Raw genomic sequence first — 19,815 nt, forward strand, 5'->3', positions numbered from 1 at the left:
TTTTAATTTTTATTCTATGCACTGCAATTTTTGTAAATGGTTTTTTGTGAGTGTCCCTGCCCTCTCCTCTTGTATTCTCTCTTTTAATTCAATGCAAATTTGTTAAAAAAATAAATAAATATTACGATCTCATTGGAAATAATTAATTCACTTCTTTTTCAAAAATGAGATTTGGATTAATTCGTTTGTTCAAAATTAAAAGCTAAATAACAAGGTGAAAGCAAGCATGGATTGATTCATCTTATGAAAACACGTGGAACGTACTTACTTGGCTTGTTGCTTCACCATCTCTAGGTCATACGACAGTGACAACGTGTAAAATAAGTTAAAAGAAAGAATTAACCGCCCTTTCATTAGTACTATATTATAAAGTATAATGTAAATATTATGCTTTCTTTGGAAATAAGTAATTGATCATTTCTTTTTATAAAACGAGATTTGGATTCTTTCGTTCAAAATTAAAAGCTAAATAACAAGGTGAAAGCATGGGATTGATTCATCTTTTGAAGACAAGTGGAACCTACATTGCTTGAGTTCCAAATCTTGAGGGGCCCAATCAACTTTTTCAGTTTTTAAAGAGCGTTAGACCCCAATTTTATCCAGAGACGTTGGTGGTTGCTACTAATAACAACCAGGAGACCCTTCCTTTCATGGCAGCTAGCACTGCATGGTGAAAAACCAGCTTTCTTTTGTCTTCACTATATCTGTGTCAATGCGAAATGGATGGCTATCAATTTTACAGGAGGAAGAATGGTGACACCATCCTTCATTGTGCCATTGCTGGGGACTAGTACTTCGGTCAGTAGTACTGCAACCGACATGATATATATTTTTCTTTCTACTTCGGATTTGGCATTTCAAATATAGAACATGTTTGATTTTGCTGCACTTGAATTGACCGATTTGGCGAGCTTTGTCAATGAAGGACTCACTCCTCTCCATCTACGTACTGGCGAGCAAGCCTTCAGCTTTTAGAAGCGGTAGCCACCTTGAAGGATACTACAAAATCGTCATGCATTTATCACTGTAAGTATATCTAAGTCGCCAGTGTTGCAAGAACTCATCTCCATCCTTTCTTTCCTAGAGTCATATCGTTTCTTTTGCTGTTGTTTTGGAAGGCATGATATTGGTTGATCAACTCAAGGAGGAAATATTTTGTAAGAGTTTTATTTAAACTCTATGTCCCACACACATATCCTGATGGGTTTAGAATAGCTCAATATTTAATACTTAATTGATGAGTCATAATGAGATAAGATTAACTCCAATCAGATAAGATTAACTCTATATCTAATCACAGTGAGTACGTTGCGAAGTCTCTAAACTTCTTGATGGCCATAAGTCTATAAATAGTACTGAGTGGTTAAAGGTTCTCTCACCTACAACATCATTGTGTCTCTAGTCATCAAGAGACACTTGGAGGCCAACTTATTAGGGCGATCCTTCTCTCATAGTCAGTAAAATTCTTCATCGAATTAGAGATGGAGAAAGGTACGTCTTTAAATTATTATTGTTTTATTATTGTGGATCATAGAAAATAGAAGATCCGATTATTAATGTTCATGTTCAAATATTTAACATGTGGTATCAGAGCTTTACGTTATAGATTTTTTATAGTCTCGATAAAATATAGATTTGATATTATCGTATATTAATTTAACATCATAATACCATGTACTTCTCCCATTTTATGTTGATATATTTTTGTAAAAGAAAAACTCTCACGTGATTGTTCATGTTTCCATGAAGTATTGATGCAGCTACTTCAATCTTTTCTTGGGTTTTATTTTATTTTCTCCCTCATTGTTTGCACTGTGTTGATAATGTTGGTAGTTGAGGAGCCGTTGAGATGGGTTTTTTTGGAAAACAATACTATGAAATACAGTATTTGATCCCAAGAGGAGGCTAAGAACCCCCTCGCCGCCAACACCTCTATAATGGCGGCAAAGGGCTTTAAAGCCCATTGGCATACTCTTTCTTGGAGGTGTTGTCTGGGGTAAGCACACTATCCTTCTGCTTCAGCTCTTGGACGTAGCATTCTCTTCCCAATCGCTCTTCACCTCAGATTTCTCCTACTCCACGAGGAGTTGGGAACTTCAACTTGAGATGGTAGGTTGATGTTACGGCCCACAAGATGTTGATGGTGGGCCTTCCGATGATGGCTTTGTACGACAATGGGGTCCTCATCACTAAGAAGTCGACCATGATCGAGGCCGTGCTGGGGGCGCTGCCAGCAAGGACTGGCTGCTTGATGGTTCCCATAGCTGGACAGCATTTATTCCCATTCTGGTGTAGGCCTCCCAAAACAGGTTGTCCTCAGAACTATCGTTGACAATGAAGATTCTGCGGGGTGAAGTTGGCGACCAGCATAGTCATTAATAGTGCGTCATCGTGGGGTACATGACCCCCTCCTCATTGGATTCCGTGAAGGAGATGACTAGGGTAGGCTCACTCTTTCGATGCTTGGTGGGATGATACACGGTCGAGTACACCTCGTGGTACTGGGCCCGCCTGGCATGTGCTTTTCTGCTTGAGGAGGAAACAACTTCACCCACAAATCCTCTAGCTATGGTTCGGATTTCTCCAAGTGGAGGTCCCCACCGTGGTGGAGAGCCAGTACGATCTTGCTATGACCCCTGCGCTGGTGGTCATCGATGTGGTCCATGCTCCTTTCCCTCAACCTTCCCCTCCTTTCTTACTCCAGTCTCTGGACTGGGGGATAGTGCTGCCTTGTCCGCTTTGCATGCTCCCTTCTCCTTTGCTGGGAGAAGCAATCATTGGTGTTGTGCGAGGTGGACATGTGGTATGTGCAGAGCGGCGTGCAATACCCCGGTCATCCTCTTCACCAGCAACGGAAGTGTCGGCCTCATTGATGGTGAATGTAGGCCGGTCGAACAGAGGTCCCGGTCCCCTTGTCGAGGCGTCCTCCCTCCTCTTGTCTTAGGAACTCTTCTTCGACTTCTCATAGGCCTTAACCTTAGATGGAGCCTTTGCCTTCCTCTGTGCTCACTCCAACTGTTTCTTTCTCAACTCCGTCAAGGCCCAAAGAGTGTCCTTGGCATTGATGAAGTTATCGGCCTGATCCATGAACTCCCACAGTGTCACGAGAGTCCTCCTCGCCAATTTGGCCATAAATTGGGATTGTGACCAAACCTCTCCTAGAAGCACCGCCAAGGTTATCTTCTCGTCTTGGTCATCATTGGTCATGCGCTCCTTGTTGAATTGGGTCAGGTTGGATGGTAAGGAGGTACACTGCTGGGCGCCGCCTCCTCCAACTCGACATGAACTGAGTCAAAAACAGTCTAGCTAGCTCTCCAAAACTGTCTAAAGATCTGGGTGCCAGAGACCCGAACCATACCCATGCTGGTCCCTTTAGGCTCAGCGGGAATGCTTTGCATGCCACCTCGCCTGGGAAGCCATGCAGCGTCGTGTGAGCCCTGAAAGTTTCCAGGTGCTCAAGAGGGTCCCTTCCTCCGTTGTACATCTCCATGGCTGGAACCCTAAACTTTGGTGGTAAGGGAATTGCCATCACCTCCTTCGTGTAGGGTAGAACAATGCTCGTGAGCAGTTGGTTCACTAATGACGATGTACCCACCTTCCTTGCGATCTCCTCATATTTTCCATTGAGACAACGGAGCTCATTTTGCATGTTCTTTTGCTTCTCCTCCCTATTTGGTCCAGCCTGTGCGTTCTAGGACCCCATGTGCTCACTATCACTAGACTCTGCATCCTCATCCTGTTCCTGTTGAGGTTTTCTGAGTTCTTCATTTTCCTTGTGAAGCGTTTGCACCTCATCGGTCAGCTTCGTCACCCATTCCTCCATGTTTTTCAGTCTTGCTTCCATGGTTTTCTCTGTGTCTCATCTAAGCTGCCTGGAACGGGTGGTCGTAGGCATGTGAAATACACATAAGATATACAACGATCTCACAGAAGACGCCATTGTTAACGTCTTGTTTCGCACGCCTTTGGGTTAGGTTTGGAGGTAACAATGAAAGGGCGGCCTTAGGGCATGGGAGTCTCCAATGCTAAAGTTAGTAAGTTATATTGGAAGTTTGTAAATAAATGAAAGAATCTAGGGATGAGATAGTTTTTTCGTACCTGAGACTTACTATTTATACCATAAGTCTGGGGGATAGATCGTGTATGCTCTCATGAAATTCATGTCCTTTATACTATTCCCTTTGTCATTCTTTTAATGTGGCGTGATTTTCTAATTTCCCTCATCCCGCTAGCATCCTTGGTGATCCGTTGATGCCCCTCCTGACAAAAGATTGGAGGTCTCCCGTACATTACACCCATTACACGGACAAGCACTCAAGAGCTGGATGCCACTCGAGGTGCCTCTAGCTAGGTTGATAAGTCTCATCCCCTGCAACACATTCTCTCATGCAAGTTGCGTCCAAAGGAGCCTACTCTTGAGCCTGGTTGGAGACTATTTATTTTGGACTGGGCCATTGGTTCTTGTTCTATTAGTTGCTATTCTCATATCCACATAGATAGCTAGAGGGGGGAAATCTCCTTACAATAACATCACGATACCAAGAGAGAGATTTTGGTAAGACCTTGCCGAGGAAAGTCTTGCTAGGTTTAACACCGATGATTGTGTCCATAGCCGCAATTTTAATTTCCTTCTGCGCTGACCACTTCTTTGTTTTGAGGAAAGAGATGCGCATGCGTTCAATGACAGTTCCAATTTATTTAATTACATTCCTGTCAATACTTTTTTTCACTCAGACCCAGTTTTCGTTGTTTATTGATCTTTTGCGAGCTACCTGCAAGAAAGTGCGACAACGCAAGTAAAAAGGTGGATCCCTGACTTGTTCATTCCCTTTGATTAAGTTTGTTCTTCATCTTAATAAAGCTTTCATTTCTGTAAATTTTCAAATTTTTTAAGAATGAATTAATTCATTTAAGAAAATTATAAAATTAAAAAAAAAAAAAGAACAAAGATCCTACAAGAAAAACGGGTTTTTATGGCCATTTAATTGCGGCGAAAAGACTATTTGTGACTAAAACTGACTCATTTTAATTGTAAATAGTCATTTCGCTGGAATTAACTGGCCACAAATAAGCAATTTTCTTGTAGTGTAGAGTTTTATTAACTCAGTCAAATATAATACTCAAAATTAATCGTGTGCTAACTATCATTTTCCAAAATTTAATGTTGGTTAGGTTTTGTTACTGACGAGGGATCCTTTTTTTTTTTTTTTGGGCATGCGGATCAACTTATGGCTCAATGGTTCCGCTCAACAAAAAAATAGGAGGCTGATTATAAAGCTTTAACTGCTGATTTCTTTGCTTTTTTTCTTAGTCATATACATTCGAGGTCAGTATTAATATGACTCGCTCTGTGATGGCGATATATGAAACAATATATCGAGGATCACCCAATGCAAATAAGCATGATACACCACTCAATCAAAACCAAGAGTCATGATCATTTTTCTATCTCTCTATTTCTTAGGAAATTAGCTTGATTTCTCATCTTCCATATATGATCGCTATGTGATGCAATATTTCAAATGATATTAGTCTTGTTTGGTTACACATATCAGAGATGAGATATAAGTTAAAAATTGAATAAAATATTGTTAAAATATTATTTTTAAAATTACATTTAAAACTTGAATTGTTTATTATATTTTATGCGAGGATTTGGAAAAATTATAATGATTATATGAGATGAGATAAGATCAGACGACGCCACTGTTAACGTTGTGTTTCGTACGCCTTTGGGTTAGGACAACTCTGGTCTTCAAAACTTGGGCCTGCAAAATAGGATTGAAGGCAACAAGGAGAGGGCGGCCTTAGGGCAGAGGAGTCTCCAATGCTAAAGTTAGTAAGTTATATTGGAAGTTTGTAAATAAATGAAAGAGTATAGGGATGAGAGAGTTTTTTCGTACCTGAGACTTACTATTTATACCATAAGTCTTGGGGACAGATCGTGTATGCCCTCATGAAATTCATGTCCTTCGTACTATTCCCTTTGTCATTCTTTTAATGTGGCGTGATTTTCCAATTTCCCTTACCCCGCTAGCGTCCTTGGTGATCCGTTGATGCCCCTCCTGACAAAAGATCGAAGGTCCCCCGTACATTACACCCATTACACGGACAAGCACTCAAGAGCTGGACACCACTCGAGGGGCCTCTAGCTAGGTTGATAAGTCTCATCTCCTGCAACACGTTCTCTCATGCAAGTTGCGTCCAAAGGAGCCTACTCTTGAGCCAGGTTGGAGACCATTTATTTTGGACTGGGCCTTTGGTTCTTGTTCCATTAGTTGCTATTCTCATATCCTTAGAGATAAAGGGGGGAAATTACAAAAACATCACGATACCAAGAGAGAGATTTTGGTAAGACCTTGCCAAGGAAACTCTTGCTAGGTTTAACACCGATGATTGTGTCCATAGCTGCAATTTTAATTTCCTTCTGCGCTGGCCATTTCTTTGTTTTGAGGAAAGAGCTGCGCATGCGTTCAATGACAGTTCCAATTTATTTAATTACATTCCTGTCAATACTTTTTTTCACTCAGACCCAGTTTTCGTTGTTTATTGATCTTTTGCGAGCTACCTGCAAGAAAGTGTGACAACGCAAGTAAAATGGTGGATCCCTGACTTGTTCATTCCCTTTGATTAAGTTTGTTCTTTATCTTAATAAAACTTTCATTTTTGTAAATTTTCAAATTTTTTAAGAACGAATTAATTCATTTAAGAAAATTTTAAAATTAAAAAAAAAAAAAAAGAACAAAGAGTTTTATTAACTCAGTCAAATATAATACTCAAAATTAATCGTGTGCTAACTATCATTTTTCAAAATTTAATGTTGGTTAGGTTTTGTTATTGATGAGGGATCGTTTTTTCTTCTTTTTTTTTTCTTTTTTTTTTTGGCGTGCAGATCAACTTATGGCTCAATGGTTCCGCCCAACAAAAAAATAGGAGGCTGATTATAAAGCTTTAACTGCTGATTTCTTCGCTTTTTTTTTTTTTTTTTTTTTTTTTTTTTTTAAAATCTTAAACCATTCCATTAAATCAAGTCAGCAATACAAGATGGAGTATCCTCCATAGTTACAATCTGATCAGAAATGCTAAGAGCATTTTTTGCAAGTAAATGGGCTATGTGATTGACATTCCTTCTAACATGAGTGACTTCCCATTTTTCAAACAGCTTAAGGAAATGTCTAGTTTCATTACAAAACATGCTTGAACTACTCAATTCTTCTCTGTCTTCAACCAATGCTTTTGTGACTTGCAGTGAATCACCTTCGAGTATGACCTGATGCAGACCAATCTCCCTGGCCAGTTTCACAGCTTGAAGAGCCCCGTATGATTCAGCTAGTAGGGGGTCAGGGTAGAGCTTTTCCTTCTGTCTCAATGTTGCAATAACCTGCCCCGACCTGTCTCTTATCACCACTCCTATTCCAATCAGCCCCTTAACTTTGTCCACTGCCCCATCCCAGTTAACTTTGTACCAGTCCACTGGAGGAGCTTTCCAATGAATCACCGTGGGAGAGGCTTGGGTATTGCACTGGTCTGTTTTCTTTTCTGCCATCATGTTTAGAGTAGTTCTTGCCTCTCTAACAATATGGTTTGGATGTGTAAATCCTTTCTTGAAAATGAAAGAGTTCCTTCTCCACCAGATCCTCCTTGCTGTAATCACAAACTCTTGTAGTTCCTCTTGATTCAGTGCATCAGTCAATGTATCAAAAAGTGTTAACATTGAGGAGCTAGAAATGGAGCATTTCTATAGCTTTTTGGAGCACTGACTCCACACATCCTTTGTTGCTTCACAGCTCCACAGCACATGTTGCACACTTTCCTCTTCCCTATTGCAGATTGGGCATAATGGATCACTCACCACTTTCTTTTTAAACAGGTTAGACTGAGTGGGAAGAGCCTCCTGGCAGGCTCTCCATAGAAAGGTTTTGTCTCCTGGTGTGACGTCCATCTTCCAAATTTTTTTCCAAACCTCCTTGAGACCATTGCTGGTTGAAGCTTGCCCATGATTTGCCATCTCCCTGTCCTTAACCAAGTGGTAAGCACTCTTCACCGAGAATGAGCCATCATTTGTACCATGCCATATGATTCTATCCCTGGTAGTCATAGTACTGAAGGGGGTCTCTAGGATCAATTGAGCTTCCCTCTCCTCAAAGGTAGCTTGAATCAGGTCTTGGTTCCACCTCTTTAACTCAGGGTCCATTAGAGCTGCAACTTTAGCATTCCCCTCTAGGGTCTTCACTGGGCTGGTAACCCTCCTTGGGTTAGCATGGTCCAGCCATTTATCTCCCCATATGTTGATTTCTAACCCAGTGCCTACCCTCCAGAAAGATCCAGCCTCGATTACATGCCTTGCAGCCAACAAGCTCCTCCATACAAATGAGGGTTTAAAGCCAAGCTTTGTTGTCTGAAAAGTCAGGAAGGGGTAGTATTTGGCTTTAAGGACTTTGGCAACTAGGGTGTTGGGGTCTTGGATAATTCTCCAACACTGTTTAGCAAGCATTGCCTTGTTGAAACACTCTAAATCCCTGAAACCCAAGCCCCCTTCTGATTTAGCTTGCCCCATTCTCTTCCATGAGATCCAGTGAATCTTGTTTTCCTTGTCTTGTTGGCCCCACCAGAAGTTTTGTATAACTCTGTTTATGGCTTGAAGTAAAGTTTTTGGTAACTTAAACACACTCATAGTGTATGTAGGGAGGGATTGTATGACTGCTTTCACAAATATTTATTTCCCAGCCTGTGATAATGCTCGAACCTTGAAGTTGCTAAGTCTCGATCTGATGTTGTCCAGAATGCCATTGAAGGATCTTAATCTATGTTTACCCACAACAGAAGGCAAGCCCAAATACTTTTCATATGGCTTTGCTGACCTCATTCCAGCTATTGACAAGATGTACTCTTGAGTGGCCCTTGTTGTGTTCCTGCTAAACATGATAGTAGTTTTCTCTAGGTTCAGTCTTTGTCCAGAGGCCATTTCATAAGTTCTCAGCAAATTGATTAGCCTTCCCCATTCCACAGCATTAGCCTTGCAAAACAAAAGACTATCGTCTGCAAAGAAGAGGTGAGATATTCTTAGCTGTTTTCTAACAACAGGAACTCCATGAATCCATCTGTTTTCTTCAGCTTTGTAAATTAAGTTGCTCAGAGCCTCTGCACATAGTATAAATAGATAAGGTGATAGTGGATCACCTTGTCTTAAACCTCGGGTGGGGTAGAATTCAGGTTGAAGGACACCATTCACCAATAGAGCATATGAACTTTGCTTTTTTTCTTAGTCATATACATTCGAGGTCAGTATTAATATGACTCGCTCTGTGATGGCGATATATGAAACAATATATCGAGGATCACCCAATGCAAGTAAGCATGATACACCACTCAATCAAAACCAAGAGTCATGATCATTTTTCTCTCTCTCTATTTCTTAGCAAATTAGCTTGATTTCTCATCTTCCATATATGATCGCTATGTGATGCAATATTTCAAATGATATTAGTCTCGTTTGGTTACACATATCAGAGATGAGATATAAGTTAAAAATTGAATAAAATATTGTTAAAATATTATTTTTAAAATTACATTTAAAACTTGAATTTTTTATTATATTTTGTGCGAGGATTTGGAAAAATTATAATGATTATATGAGATGAGATAAGATCAGATGGTTTGATTTGGTTTAGTTTGGTTTGTTTAACCAAACCAACCTATATATATTAAGTAATCTCATAATACGAATATATTGGACTCTCATTATATAATAGTATACCATGTAATTTCAAATTAGTATTAATGTTAAGATTTTTAATGGAATAGTAAGTTTAAATTAATAGAATGTGACTTGAGAGTGCCATCCCATCTATACTTGGAAACTTATCAAGATGTCTTAGGGCCTCAAGTATGGTGCATTAGCTATCTGCGTCAACCAATCAAAGATTAATACATGTGATACTAATACCATACTAATACATGCGATACTAAAACCATATTATTTCGGTGTAATGCACCAATTGAAAGCTCAAACAAAATAGTCTATACTCCAAAATAACTAATTAATAATACAATTTGAGCCTTATTTGAACTATTATAAAGAGCAAGAACTTTTCATTCTCAAACAATATATGAACCCATGCACCATATTCCCTTACACATCATATGGGATATCAAAATCTCTCTACCTTATATTCCTGACATCCTCGTCGGGCTAGTTCGTCGCAGGTGGTATAGCTCAAGTCCAATAAAAAGCAAGCATGTTCAAGCACACGACACACAATATACATGATTCAGCAAATTGTCTACGTCAAAAGAACTACAGAAATCTTATTAACCAGAGGAGATTACAATCACTCAATCTTAACTCACACTCTCTAGAGCTTTTTCCTCTCTCACACAACATGCACTCATTTGACAATTGGTATCTCTTAAAAGATGTTGAAAGTCGTACAAAACAAGTAAAATATAGCATATTTATAGTAAACGGTGTTGAAAACCCTAATCTGACAAAAATTACATTCTTCGCTCGAGCGTCATGTATGTCAAACGTATCTCGAGTGAACAACCAATGAACATTGGCTCGAGCAGGGTGTTGAACGTGGCTCGAGCGAACACTAAGGTTTGTGTCTAGCTTGACCCCACTATCGCTCGAGACTCAAGCAAACTCACGAGTTGAGTTTCACTCTAACCCAGTGTCAAGCGCTCCTCGAGCGAAGTCACAGGTTGAGTTTCACTCAAGTGCCATGTCGAGTGACATTGAGCAAACTCTCTATTTCTCAATTTTCTACTCACAGACTGGTCTCCACATGCAACCCGACAATTCCTAACAAACCCCCTCCCCTGAAAGTACATTGCCCACAAGGTGTTGTAATGCTCAACACTTCCTGAGATTATTTAGTGGAAGGTTCTCAAAAAAGAAAAAAACACCACAACACTCTTGACATCAACAAGGTAATTAGAATTCAACTCCTCACAATTATCCATTAATGAAGTCAATGCAGTTTTCTTTGGGTGCTCGTACAAACATCCTCACAAAATTGAGTAGAGTAGATAAGATTTGCTTAAATTGATATTGGGTTAAACCTTCAATTTCTTATGCAATGTGAGATATCATACATCATATACTCTTATAACTTATCAGAAGGAGATATCACGACAAGAGAAGTTCTTACTCTTTATAATATTACATTGTGGCATTACATGCATAAAGGGTGAACGTGCGAAAAGTGAATGTGCAAAAAGTAAAAGTGAAAGGCCAGAACGGCGTGAGCACCAAGCGGGCATTGGGTGAGATTCAAAGAGGAATTGTGAGGGAGAAAAAAGTAAAAGAAACCCACCCAAACAACTGTTGGAAATCTTATTGATCAAGAAAGTAGGAACTTTGCCAGTCCTATATATAAGTAAGCTGTGGATTATATATTTATTATCTGTTATCTTATTATAGTTCTGACTTACCATTTGTTATTTTTTGTTTTGGATATGGACTGAATGTGGAAATATTAATTGTTTTGTGATGATAAATTTTTTATTTTTTATTTTTTTTATTAAAATCTTTGTTTGCTAAATCTTGAATGATTGAAAATTGACAAGCTTGTCTCCCTTTTCAAGCACTCATTATTGCGCCTGCTCATATACTATTTTCTGCTTGTCTCTATATCAAGCTATATGTTCGTGCAAAAGACATTGCTCTAAACTTATCTCCATATCACACCGATTGAAATGTGAAAAAAAATTATTGGTTTCATTGTCTGTTTACTTTTATTTTCTACTATATGCACTGCAATTTCTGTAAAAGTGTTTTTGTCCTCCAATATTCTCTCTTTTAATTCAATGCATGTTTGTTAATGAATAAATATTATGATCTCAATGGAAATAATTCATTCATTTCCTTTTTTAAAAATGAGATTTGGATTCTTTGCTCAAAATTAAAAGCAAAATAACAAGGTGAAAGCATGGTATTGATTCATCTTTTGAAGACATGTGGAACGTACTAGGCTTGAGCTCCAAATCTTGAGGGGCCTAATCAACTTTTTTAAAGAGCGTTAGACCCCCATTTTGTTATGTTAACTACTCTATTTATGTCTCTTTCTCATCAGTCTCTCTCAACAGTACTTTTGTTCAGTGCAAGTATGCATATTGCACTTACCTATTTTTCTTTAATTCTTTCCTAATTCTCTCTCACTATTCATTGCCATTTTCCAATTCTATTAGTCTTTTTTTTAATTAGGTTTTATATAAGCATGTATTAAAAATCCTTGAGACCATAGATATTTGCTAGGTTCTATTAATTGTTATAAAACTTTATGTTTTTTGTCTCAATTCTCAAATAGTAATTAATAGCTCTACGCATACTTATTTTATTTTTTAGTATTTTTCTCGAATATGTCGGGTAGAGACTTTAAGCTAGGATAGGACCGTCATAAGAAAAAAAAATAGAAAAAAAAAACATAATATATAATTTAGTCATAAAAGGATCTTTTGATGATTTCTTTATTTATAAGGATCAATAAACAAATATAACAAAAAGTCCAAATAATTTTGCATCTAATAAAGGTTAGAAGAATAAGATTTAAATAATTTTAAGTAACTTATTATTAATATATTAATTTATTTTATATTATATTAAAAATAAGAGTAATATTATACGTACACCACACTACCATCTCACTTTCATCTCATTATGTAAGATATGACATATTTATTATATTTAGATAAAAAATAATCATCTAATAGTGATAAATATGATAAATCTTACATAATGAGATGAAAGTTAAGACGGTGATAAATATGAGAAGCTTGTCTCCCCTTTCCAGCACTCATTATTTCTATTTTCTGCTTGTCTCTATATCAAGCTAAATGTTCGTGCAAATTAAAGACATTGCTCTAAACTTATCTCCATATTACACTGATTGAAATATGGAAAAAATTATTGGTTTTATTGTCAGTTTACTTTTCTTCTCTACTGCATCCACTGCAATTTCTGTAAAAGTGTTTTTGCAGGTTCCCCACTTTGTCCTCCAATATTCTCTCTTTTAATTCAATCTATGTTTGTTAATGAATAAATATTATGATCTCAATGGAAATAATTAATTCATTTCTTTTTTAAAAAATGGGATTTGCATTCTTTGTTCAAAATTAAAAGCTAAATAATTAGAGTACTCTCATTAGATTAGTCAAAATTAAAAGATATTTTTTATGAATATAAGAGAAATTTGACTTTTAGCTATTCCATTCACATAAATCTCTACATTAGAATAATTATTTTTTTATTATATAATAATAAAATAATATAAGATGAATTTATTTTTAGTTATTCACATCAAATCTCCACATTAGATTATACATTTATTCATTATATAATAATGAATAACTAGTAATTTCAAAAATATTTAATTTTTTAATTATTAATTTATTTTATTTTATCATATCATATCATATTTTACTATTCTACCTATTATATATTAATTAATAATCATATTCTTATTAAATTAATATATCACTAACTCAAATTAATATACCAATTGTGATAAAAATATATTATAGAAAGAAAATGAAGAGAAAAATAATTAATAAAATATGTATTTGATGTATATACAGAAACTTTTAAATGTGGAAAAAAAATTTAAAATCACTATAATTAAATTTTAAATATTTAAAATTTAATTAATATATTGTAAGTATATTTTAATTTTTAATAATTAAATATATAATAAATTTAAGTTTTAACTAACCTAATAAAAATGCTAAAGGTGAAAGCATGATATTAATTCATCTTTTGAAGACATGTGGAACGTACTTGGCTTGAGTTCCCAATCTTGAGGGGCCCAATCAACCTTTTCATTTTAATAAAGAGCGTTAGACCCCAATTTTGTTAACTACTTTATTTTTGTCTACTCTCTCTCTCTCTCTCTCCGTCTCTCTCAACAGTACTTTTGTCCAGTGCAAGTTTGCTTAGATGTTGCTAGGTTCTATTAATTGTTATAAAACATATAGTTAATAGTTCTACGCATATTTATTTTATTTTTTAGTATTTTTCTCGAATATGTCTGGTAGAGACTTTAAGCTAGGATAGGAAAGTCATAAAAAAAATAATAATAATATATAATTCAGTCATAAAAGGATCTTTTGATGAATTCTTTATTAAGGATCAATAAACAAATATAACAAAAAGTCCAAATAATATTGCATCTCATAAAGGTTTGAAGAATAAGATTTAAATCATTTTAAGTAACTTATTATTAATATATTAATTTACTTTATATTATATTAAAAATAAGAGTAATATTATACGTACACCACACCACCATCCCACTTTCATTTCATTATGTAAGATATGACATATTTATCATATTTAGATGATAAATAATCATCTAATAATAATAAATATGACACATTTCACTATGTAATGGTGTATAAAATTTTCTTAAAAATAATATTAATATCTGGTTTTAAATTTTTGCATTGTGGGTTACTATTTACATGGGTGCATCCTTGAGGTTACGCAAATAAAAGACTAATGAGTAAGGCTATATATACACCACACCTCATGATTTATCATACACCCTTATAATATGATTCTTTAATTTTTAAAAGAAAAAATATAAAAATTGATGGGCAATGAAATCTCATCGTAATGGGATGTGACAGGGGTGTATAATATATAATTATGAGGAGAAAATGACAATTTATTAAAAGTTAAAACTCGGAGAAAGGTTTGTTTAATTTGTAGCTTCATATGAGAATTGCAGCAGACATACGTATCCAGCAAGCGACAGACACACCGATCGACACACTGGATGGAATAAAATTTTTGATGTTTGGAGTGTTGGGGTTAAAGTATTATTCGAGCGTACGTGTATCACATTTAATTATGTGGCAGCACACAGGAGATTGGTTTCTGAGTATAAATAAAGGTAACCAATCTCCCCAATATGCTCACTCATCTGCTATCTATCCGTTTGATTTTCTACAGCTCAATTCTTTGCCAAACATTAATGGAAGATATTTCGAGTAGTACGAGCGAAGACCAATCGACTTATAATCAGGAAAGGCAGGACATCAAGAGCAAGTTGTTCAGAATGGCAATGGAAGGCAAATGGGATGAAGTTGCCAAGCAGTATGTACAAGATGAATGGGCTCAAACGGCCAAAATCACCAATTTAGGAGACACAGCATTACACATAGCTGTCTCCATTGGCATAGAAGATAACGTCAGACAACTTATACAATCAATTTGGGATCCATCCCGACTCAGACAGGTTCTTGAGACTCGGAACGACCGAGGGAATACTCCGCTCCATTCAGCAGCATCAATGGGGAATGTTGCCATGTGTCAATGCATTGCAACAGTTTATCCAGAGTTGGTGGCTGCTACTAATAATAACCAGGAGACCCCTCTTTTCATGGCAGCACTGCATGGTGAAAAACAAGCGTATGGAATCATATCTTGTAAAAATGCGTTACTTTACTGTGTTTGAAAGCAAGCCCTAGGGAAAACAATTAGACCTCCAACAGAAAACAAGATTTTGAGACGCAATTTCGTTGTAAACTTGTAAAAATAGTTTTATAATCTGAAAGCATATCAATTTATGTGTATACCAAATATTTCTCTTTTCCATTCCCTTTATGGAATCATATCTTGTTTCAAGAATTCTCACTTGTTGTGTTATCGAAGGGATAGGGGTTGAAAAAATCTTTTGGCGGGAACCAGATGATAACCAGCTAATGCGATCAAGAGATAGTCCAGGGAACAAAAAGACTCCGGCTTATCCAGAGAACTACAGAACCTGCTACGAATTGTTCAAATTGTTGCGGAAAATGGTTCTAGTTGGTATGTGATTGGTCAGATTTTGATAATTATCATTAACACATTGTGTATATACGCACTCATGTGACAAGAACACCCATGTCATGGCATATACGCTTCAGCAGCTTTGTCAGATCTTTCGTTTTGAAGACGCCATTGTTGAGACTAATTAATTGATACGTACCATCACATTCAAAACTAATTGCATTACTCAACCACACTAGCTAGCGTAGTGTAGAATTTTATTGTTATGCATGGCTCATTTCTGCTAATGATCGAACTATTTTTCTTTTTCTCAATTACCAGTCACAGGCATAAATAGAGGAAAAACAGATGCGGAGAACACTGAAGTACCAAAGGCAAGAAGACATGGTGAGCAATCCATCACTGTACTTAGTGTGTTTGAGAGGAAGATTTAGGAAAGAAAATAAGAGCTCCAGTAAAAGAGAACATTTTCAGAGCCAGTTTTTTGGACGGATCACACATTGTTGAACCAAAAAGAGTCCAAGAGGAGCTAGCCTGGCTTAAAATTAATAAAACCATTGATCAAACTCCTTTATATATTCATGATTCATTTCAATGATCAATTGCTTCTATTGTACAGGCCGAACTGATGAGTTATTTCCAGCTAATTATAGCACCTGCATTGAATTTGTCAAGCTTGCGAACAAGGCATTGCTGAGGTTTCTTGGATTAGGTGTGTTGGTAATAAAGGGATTAAGATCCTTTATAATTTCACGTTTAAATAGATTGATACAACATGAGTTCCGCATACCGTATAGAATGATATAACATCCGATAGCAATCATGTGTCACGTCATCGTACTTCTTGCTTATTTAACTCGTAAAATGCATTGAATGAATTTTAGATCACTAGCTAATGTGGCACTACAACATGAATTTCTTGTCTCCTCCTAACACATATACAACAGATCATATAACTACGTAGTACCCATGTATCCTCTTGCATATAATATACTTCGATCGGTTAGTGCTTTCTTTATACCCTATTATTTTTATGTAGAGACGTTATATGATGTTTACAACTTTGGTGTGTAACATATTATTTATTGCGGGTTCCATTATACTAATTAAACATATATAGTGATCAAAATGTCAATACTTATTTATGATCAATATATTTAGTACGTTCATTAAAAGGCTTGCTAATAAATATATTGTTTTGTGTATCATGGTTATTTTATAAGGACTCGCCGCAATAACAGAGATAGAGAGCGACAAAAAGAAGCACAAATGGGCCGTTCAAATCTTGAACGAACTTCTAGTACTTCATTCCACATATGAAGATCATGCGCGCGAGTCTGCACAATCCCGAACAAAGGAATTAGATGAAACAATGCCTTACGATCTTCACGAATCCGGTAGTGAAATTCCGCCCACTGATTCTATAAAAGCTACGGAAATTGACGGTAAAAATCAGACGTAGTTTACGAACGAATATGTTGTGTAGACAGTTTAATCAAAGCCCAGAAACTTGTGTTATTGGCAGGGATGGAGAAAACCCCTAAAACGGCGAAGACGATCTTATTATTAATTGATTCTAAAAATGGCATCAACGATATTGTGAAGAAAGTACAACAACTTTTTCCGATTTCCATACAAGATAGGAATGCTGAGAACAAGAATCTAATGATGCTCGTAGATCAGCCTCAGGATAAACCTCCTGAAATGCCAGAGAAAGAGACTCCAATATTACTTGCAGCCAAGAATGGTATCACTGAAATTGTGGAAAGAATCCTAGATGTCTGTCCAATTGCCATTAATGACGTGAATGCAGATAATAAGAACATAGTATTGTTGGCGGTCGAGTACAGGCAACCAAAGGTACTATATGAACTCTTGCGACGACGAAATATCTCGAAAGAGAGCATGTTTCGACAATTGGATAAGGAAGGGAATGGTGCCCTGCATCTTGCGGCAACGCTTGGAGACAAACAGCCGTGGCGAATCCCCGGGGCAGCATTGCAAATGCAATGGGAAAACAAGTGGTATGAGGTACGACTGCGAATTATGTTTATATTTCTGTATGTCTTTTTTATTCTTTTCCAATTTTATATACTGATCATCTAACTACTCATTGATTTTGTTTAAAAATATTTTGTGGATTCAAATCTCTTCCTCTCTGTGTTAAAAAGGGCGAGAACAAGCATATATGCACGATATCTTTCCTTAAACAAGAGAAAAGAAAAGTCCCTTTATTTTATTACAAAATTAGTTTTGTTGACAAACTACTATATATATATGGGATACCTAATACTGGATCCTTTGCTTGGCTTCCTGCGTGTAGTATGTCAGGGATTCCATGCGCCGCAACTTTTTCCCCCTCTACAACAAGGAGGGCAAGACCCCAAGCGACTTGTTCACTGAAACCCACAAAGACCTTGTAAAGAATGGTAGCAAGTGGCTAACAAGCACTTCTCAATCCTGTTCCGTCGTAGCTGCACTCATCGCCACAGTGGCCTTTACTGCCTCCACCACGGTCCCCGGAGGCTTCGATAGTACTGGCATTCCAGCGCTCGAAAACAAGCCTGGTTTTGACCTCTTCGCGGTCTCATCACTCGTTGCTCTCTGCTTCTCGATCACGGCCTTAGTCATGTTCCTCGCCATCTTAACATCACGATACCAAGAGAGAGATTTTGGCAGGAACTTACCTAGGAAACTCTTGCTGGGTTTAACATCTTTGTTCGTGTCCATAGCCGCGATGCTAATTTCATTTTGTGGGGGCCATTTCTATGTCCTGCAGGACCAGCTAAAATTTGCGGCGATTCCAGTGTATGCAGTGACATGCCTACCTGTAACCTTTTTTGCTATGGCGCAGTTTCCTCTTTATATTGATCTTTTACGGGCTACCGTATCGAAGGTGCCACAACGCAGCCACAAGGTGGATCCCTGACATTTTTAGTTCCAGTTGTGTGCGGATGCTACATCTCGATCTACTTCCGTGGCGGAACCAGCAATTGTTTAGAGGGTGCCAATTTTTCTATCGTGTGGCATAGCTTTGTAAAATTAAGAAAAAAAATAAAATAAAAATATTATTATATTTTTTTCATAAAAACTATCAAGTGATCCTTCACAATATCATCTTTCGTTTTAGTACTGTGTAAGTTAGTTTATTAAATTTCATATAAAATCTAGATATTTTTATATCATATTAAACATATAATAATATATATAATTGAGACCTTAAATAATTTTTTTCTTGTTGAATGAAGTTTAGAGGGTAAAACCTGTTGAGGATAAAATTGTTAAGTCTCTCATACAAGGGAAGTCAAGTGATGATCCTCAATCATAGCTTCTATGATTCTACCACAGCATAAATAGTTGCACCATTAGGGTATAGTTTATAGCCTATAAAACAGTTGTAAATCTCTTTATATTGATTTATAATCTTTGTACAAATTATATATAAAAAGGAAACATACTTTCTTTTAGGGCTGTACAGAAACCGACAGCACCGGCCGCCACCGACGCGAACCGACCGGCCACGTCAGGAACCGGCCGGAACCGGTGGAGAACCAGTCGGCGTGCGGTGGAAAATTCAAGAAACCGATGTTCAGCGGTTCGGTCTCGGTTTGAAGCTGGACCGGACCGCTGAACCGACCGATATAATAAAATCTTTTTTTTTTTTAATATACCCTTATCAAAACGGCGTCATTCCACTTAAGTTTAAGTTGAACGGCGCCGTTTTAGTTAATAAGTACTGCAAATGATACTGGAAACGACGCCGTTTGGCATTAAACCAAACGACGTCGTTTTATTAAGGACGTAAGAACAAAATAATAAGTCTGAAACGACGCCGTTCCACTTAAACTTAAGTGAAACGGCTCGTTTCGTTAAGAGTTCTTCTTCTCCCCGATCTTCTTCTTCCCCGAACCCTCCTTTGTAACCCTCTCTCTCTCTCTCTTCTGTAACTCTCTCTCTCTCCTATGCATCTCTCCCTCTCTCATTCTCTCTCATAATTATCTCACTAGAACCGCCAAAGAACCGACGCCGACCGAGAACCGGCA

General features: G+C 37.0%; 2 protein-coding genes across 2 annotated transcripts; one reads left to right on the forward strand and one right to left on the reverse strand.

Annotated features, from left to right (window-relative positions):
• Positions 1–640: 640 nt before the first annotated feature.
• Positions 641–18,783, forward strand: LOC109018681. The gene is made up of 9 exons (XM_019000830.2): positions 641–798; positions 926–1,026; positions 14,954–15,412; positions 15,662–15,811; positions 16,094–16,159; positions 16,392–16,484; positions 16,996–17,217; positions 17,298–17,803; positions 18,096–18,783. Exons 3-9 carry the CDS (start codon positions 15,301–15,303, stop codon positions 18,699–18,701), a joined length of 1,755 nt encoding a protein of 584 aa, XP_018856375.1. The 5' UTR covers positions 641–798; positions 926–1,026; positions 14,954–15,300; the 3' UTR covers positions 18,702–18,783.
• LOC109017947 lies at positions 7,022–7,714 on the reverse strand. Its single transcript, XM_019000132.1, has one exon. The coding sequence runs from the start codon at positions 7,712–7,714 to the stop codon at positions 7,022–7,024; it is 693 nt and encodes a 230-aa protein (XP_018855677.1).
• Positions 18,784–19,815: the final 1,032 nt, after the last annotated feature.

The sequence above is a fragment of the Juglans regia genome, chromosome 11, assembly GCF_001411555.2.
Source record: "Juglans regia cultivar Chandler chromosome 11, Walnut 2.0, whole genome shotgun sequence".
In the NCBI taxonomy this organism is placed as follows: Eukaryota; Viridiplantae; Streptophyta; class Magnoliopsida; order Fagales; family Juglandaceae; genus Juglans; species Juglans regia.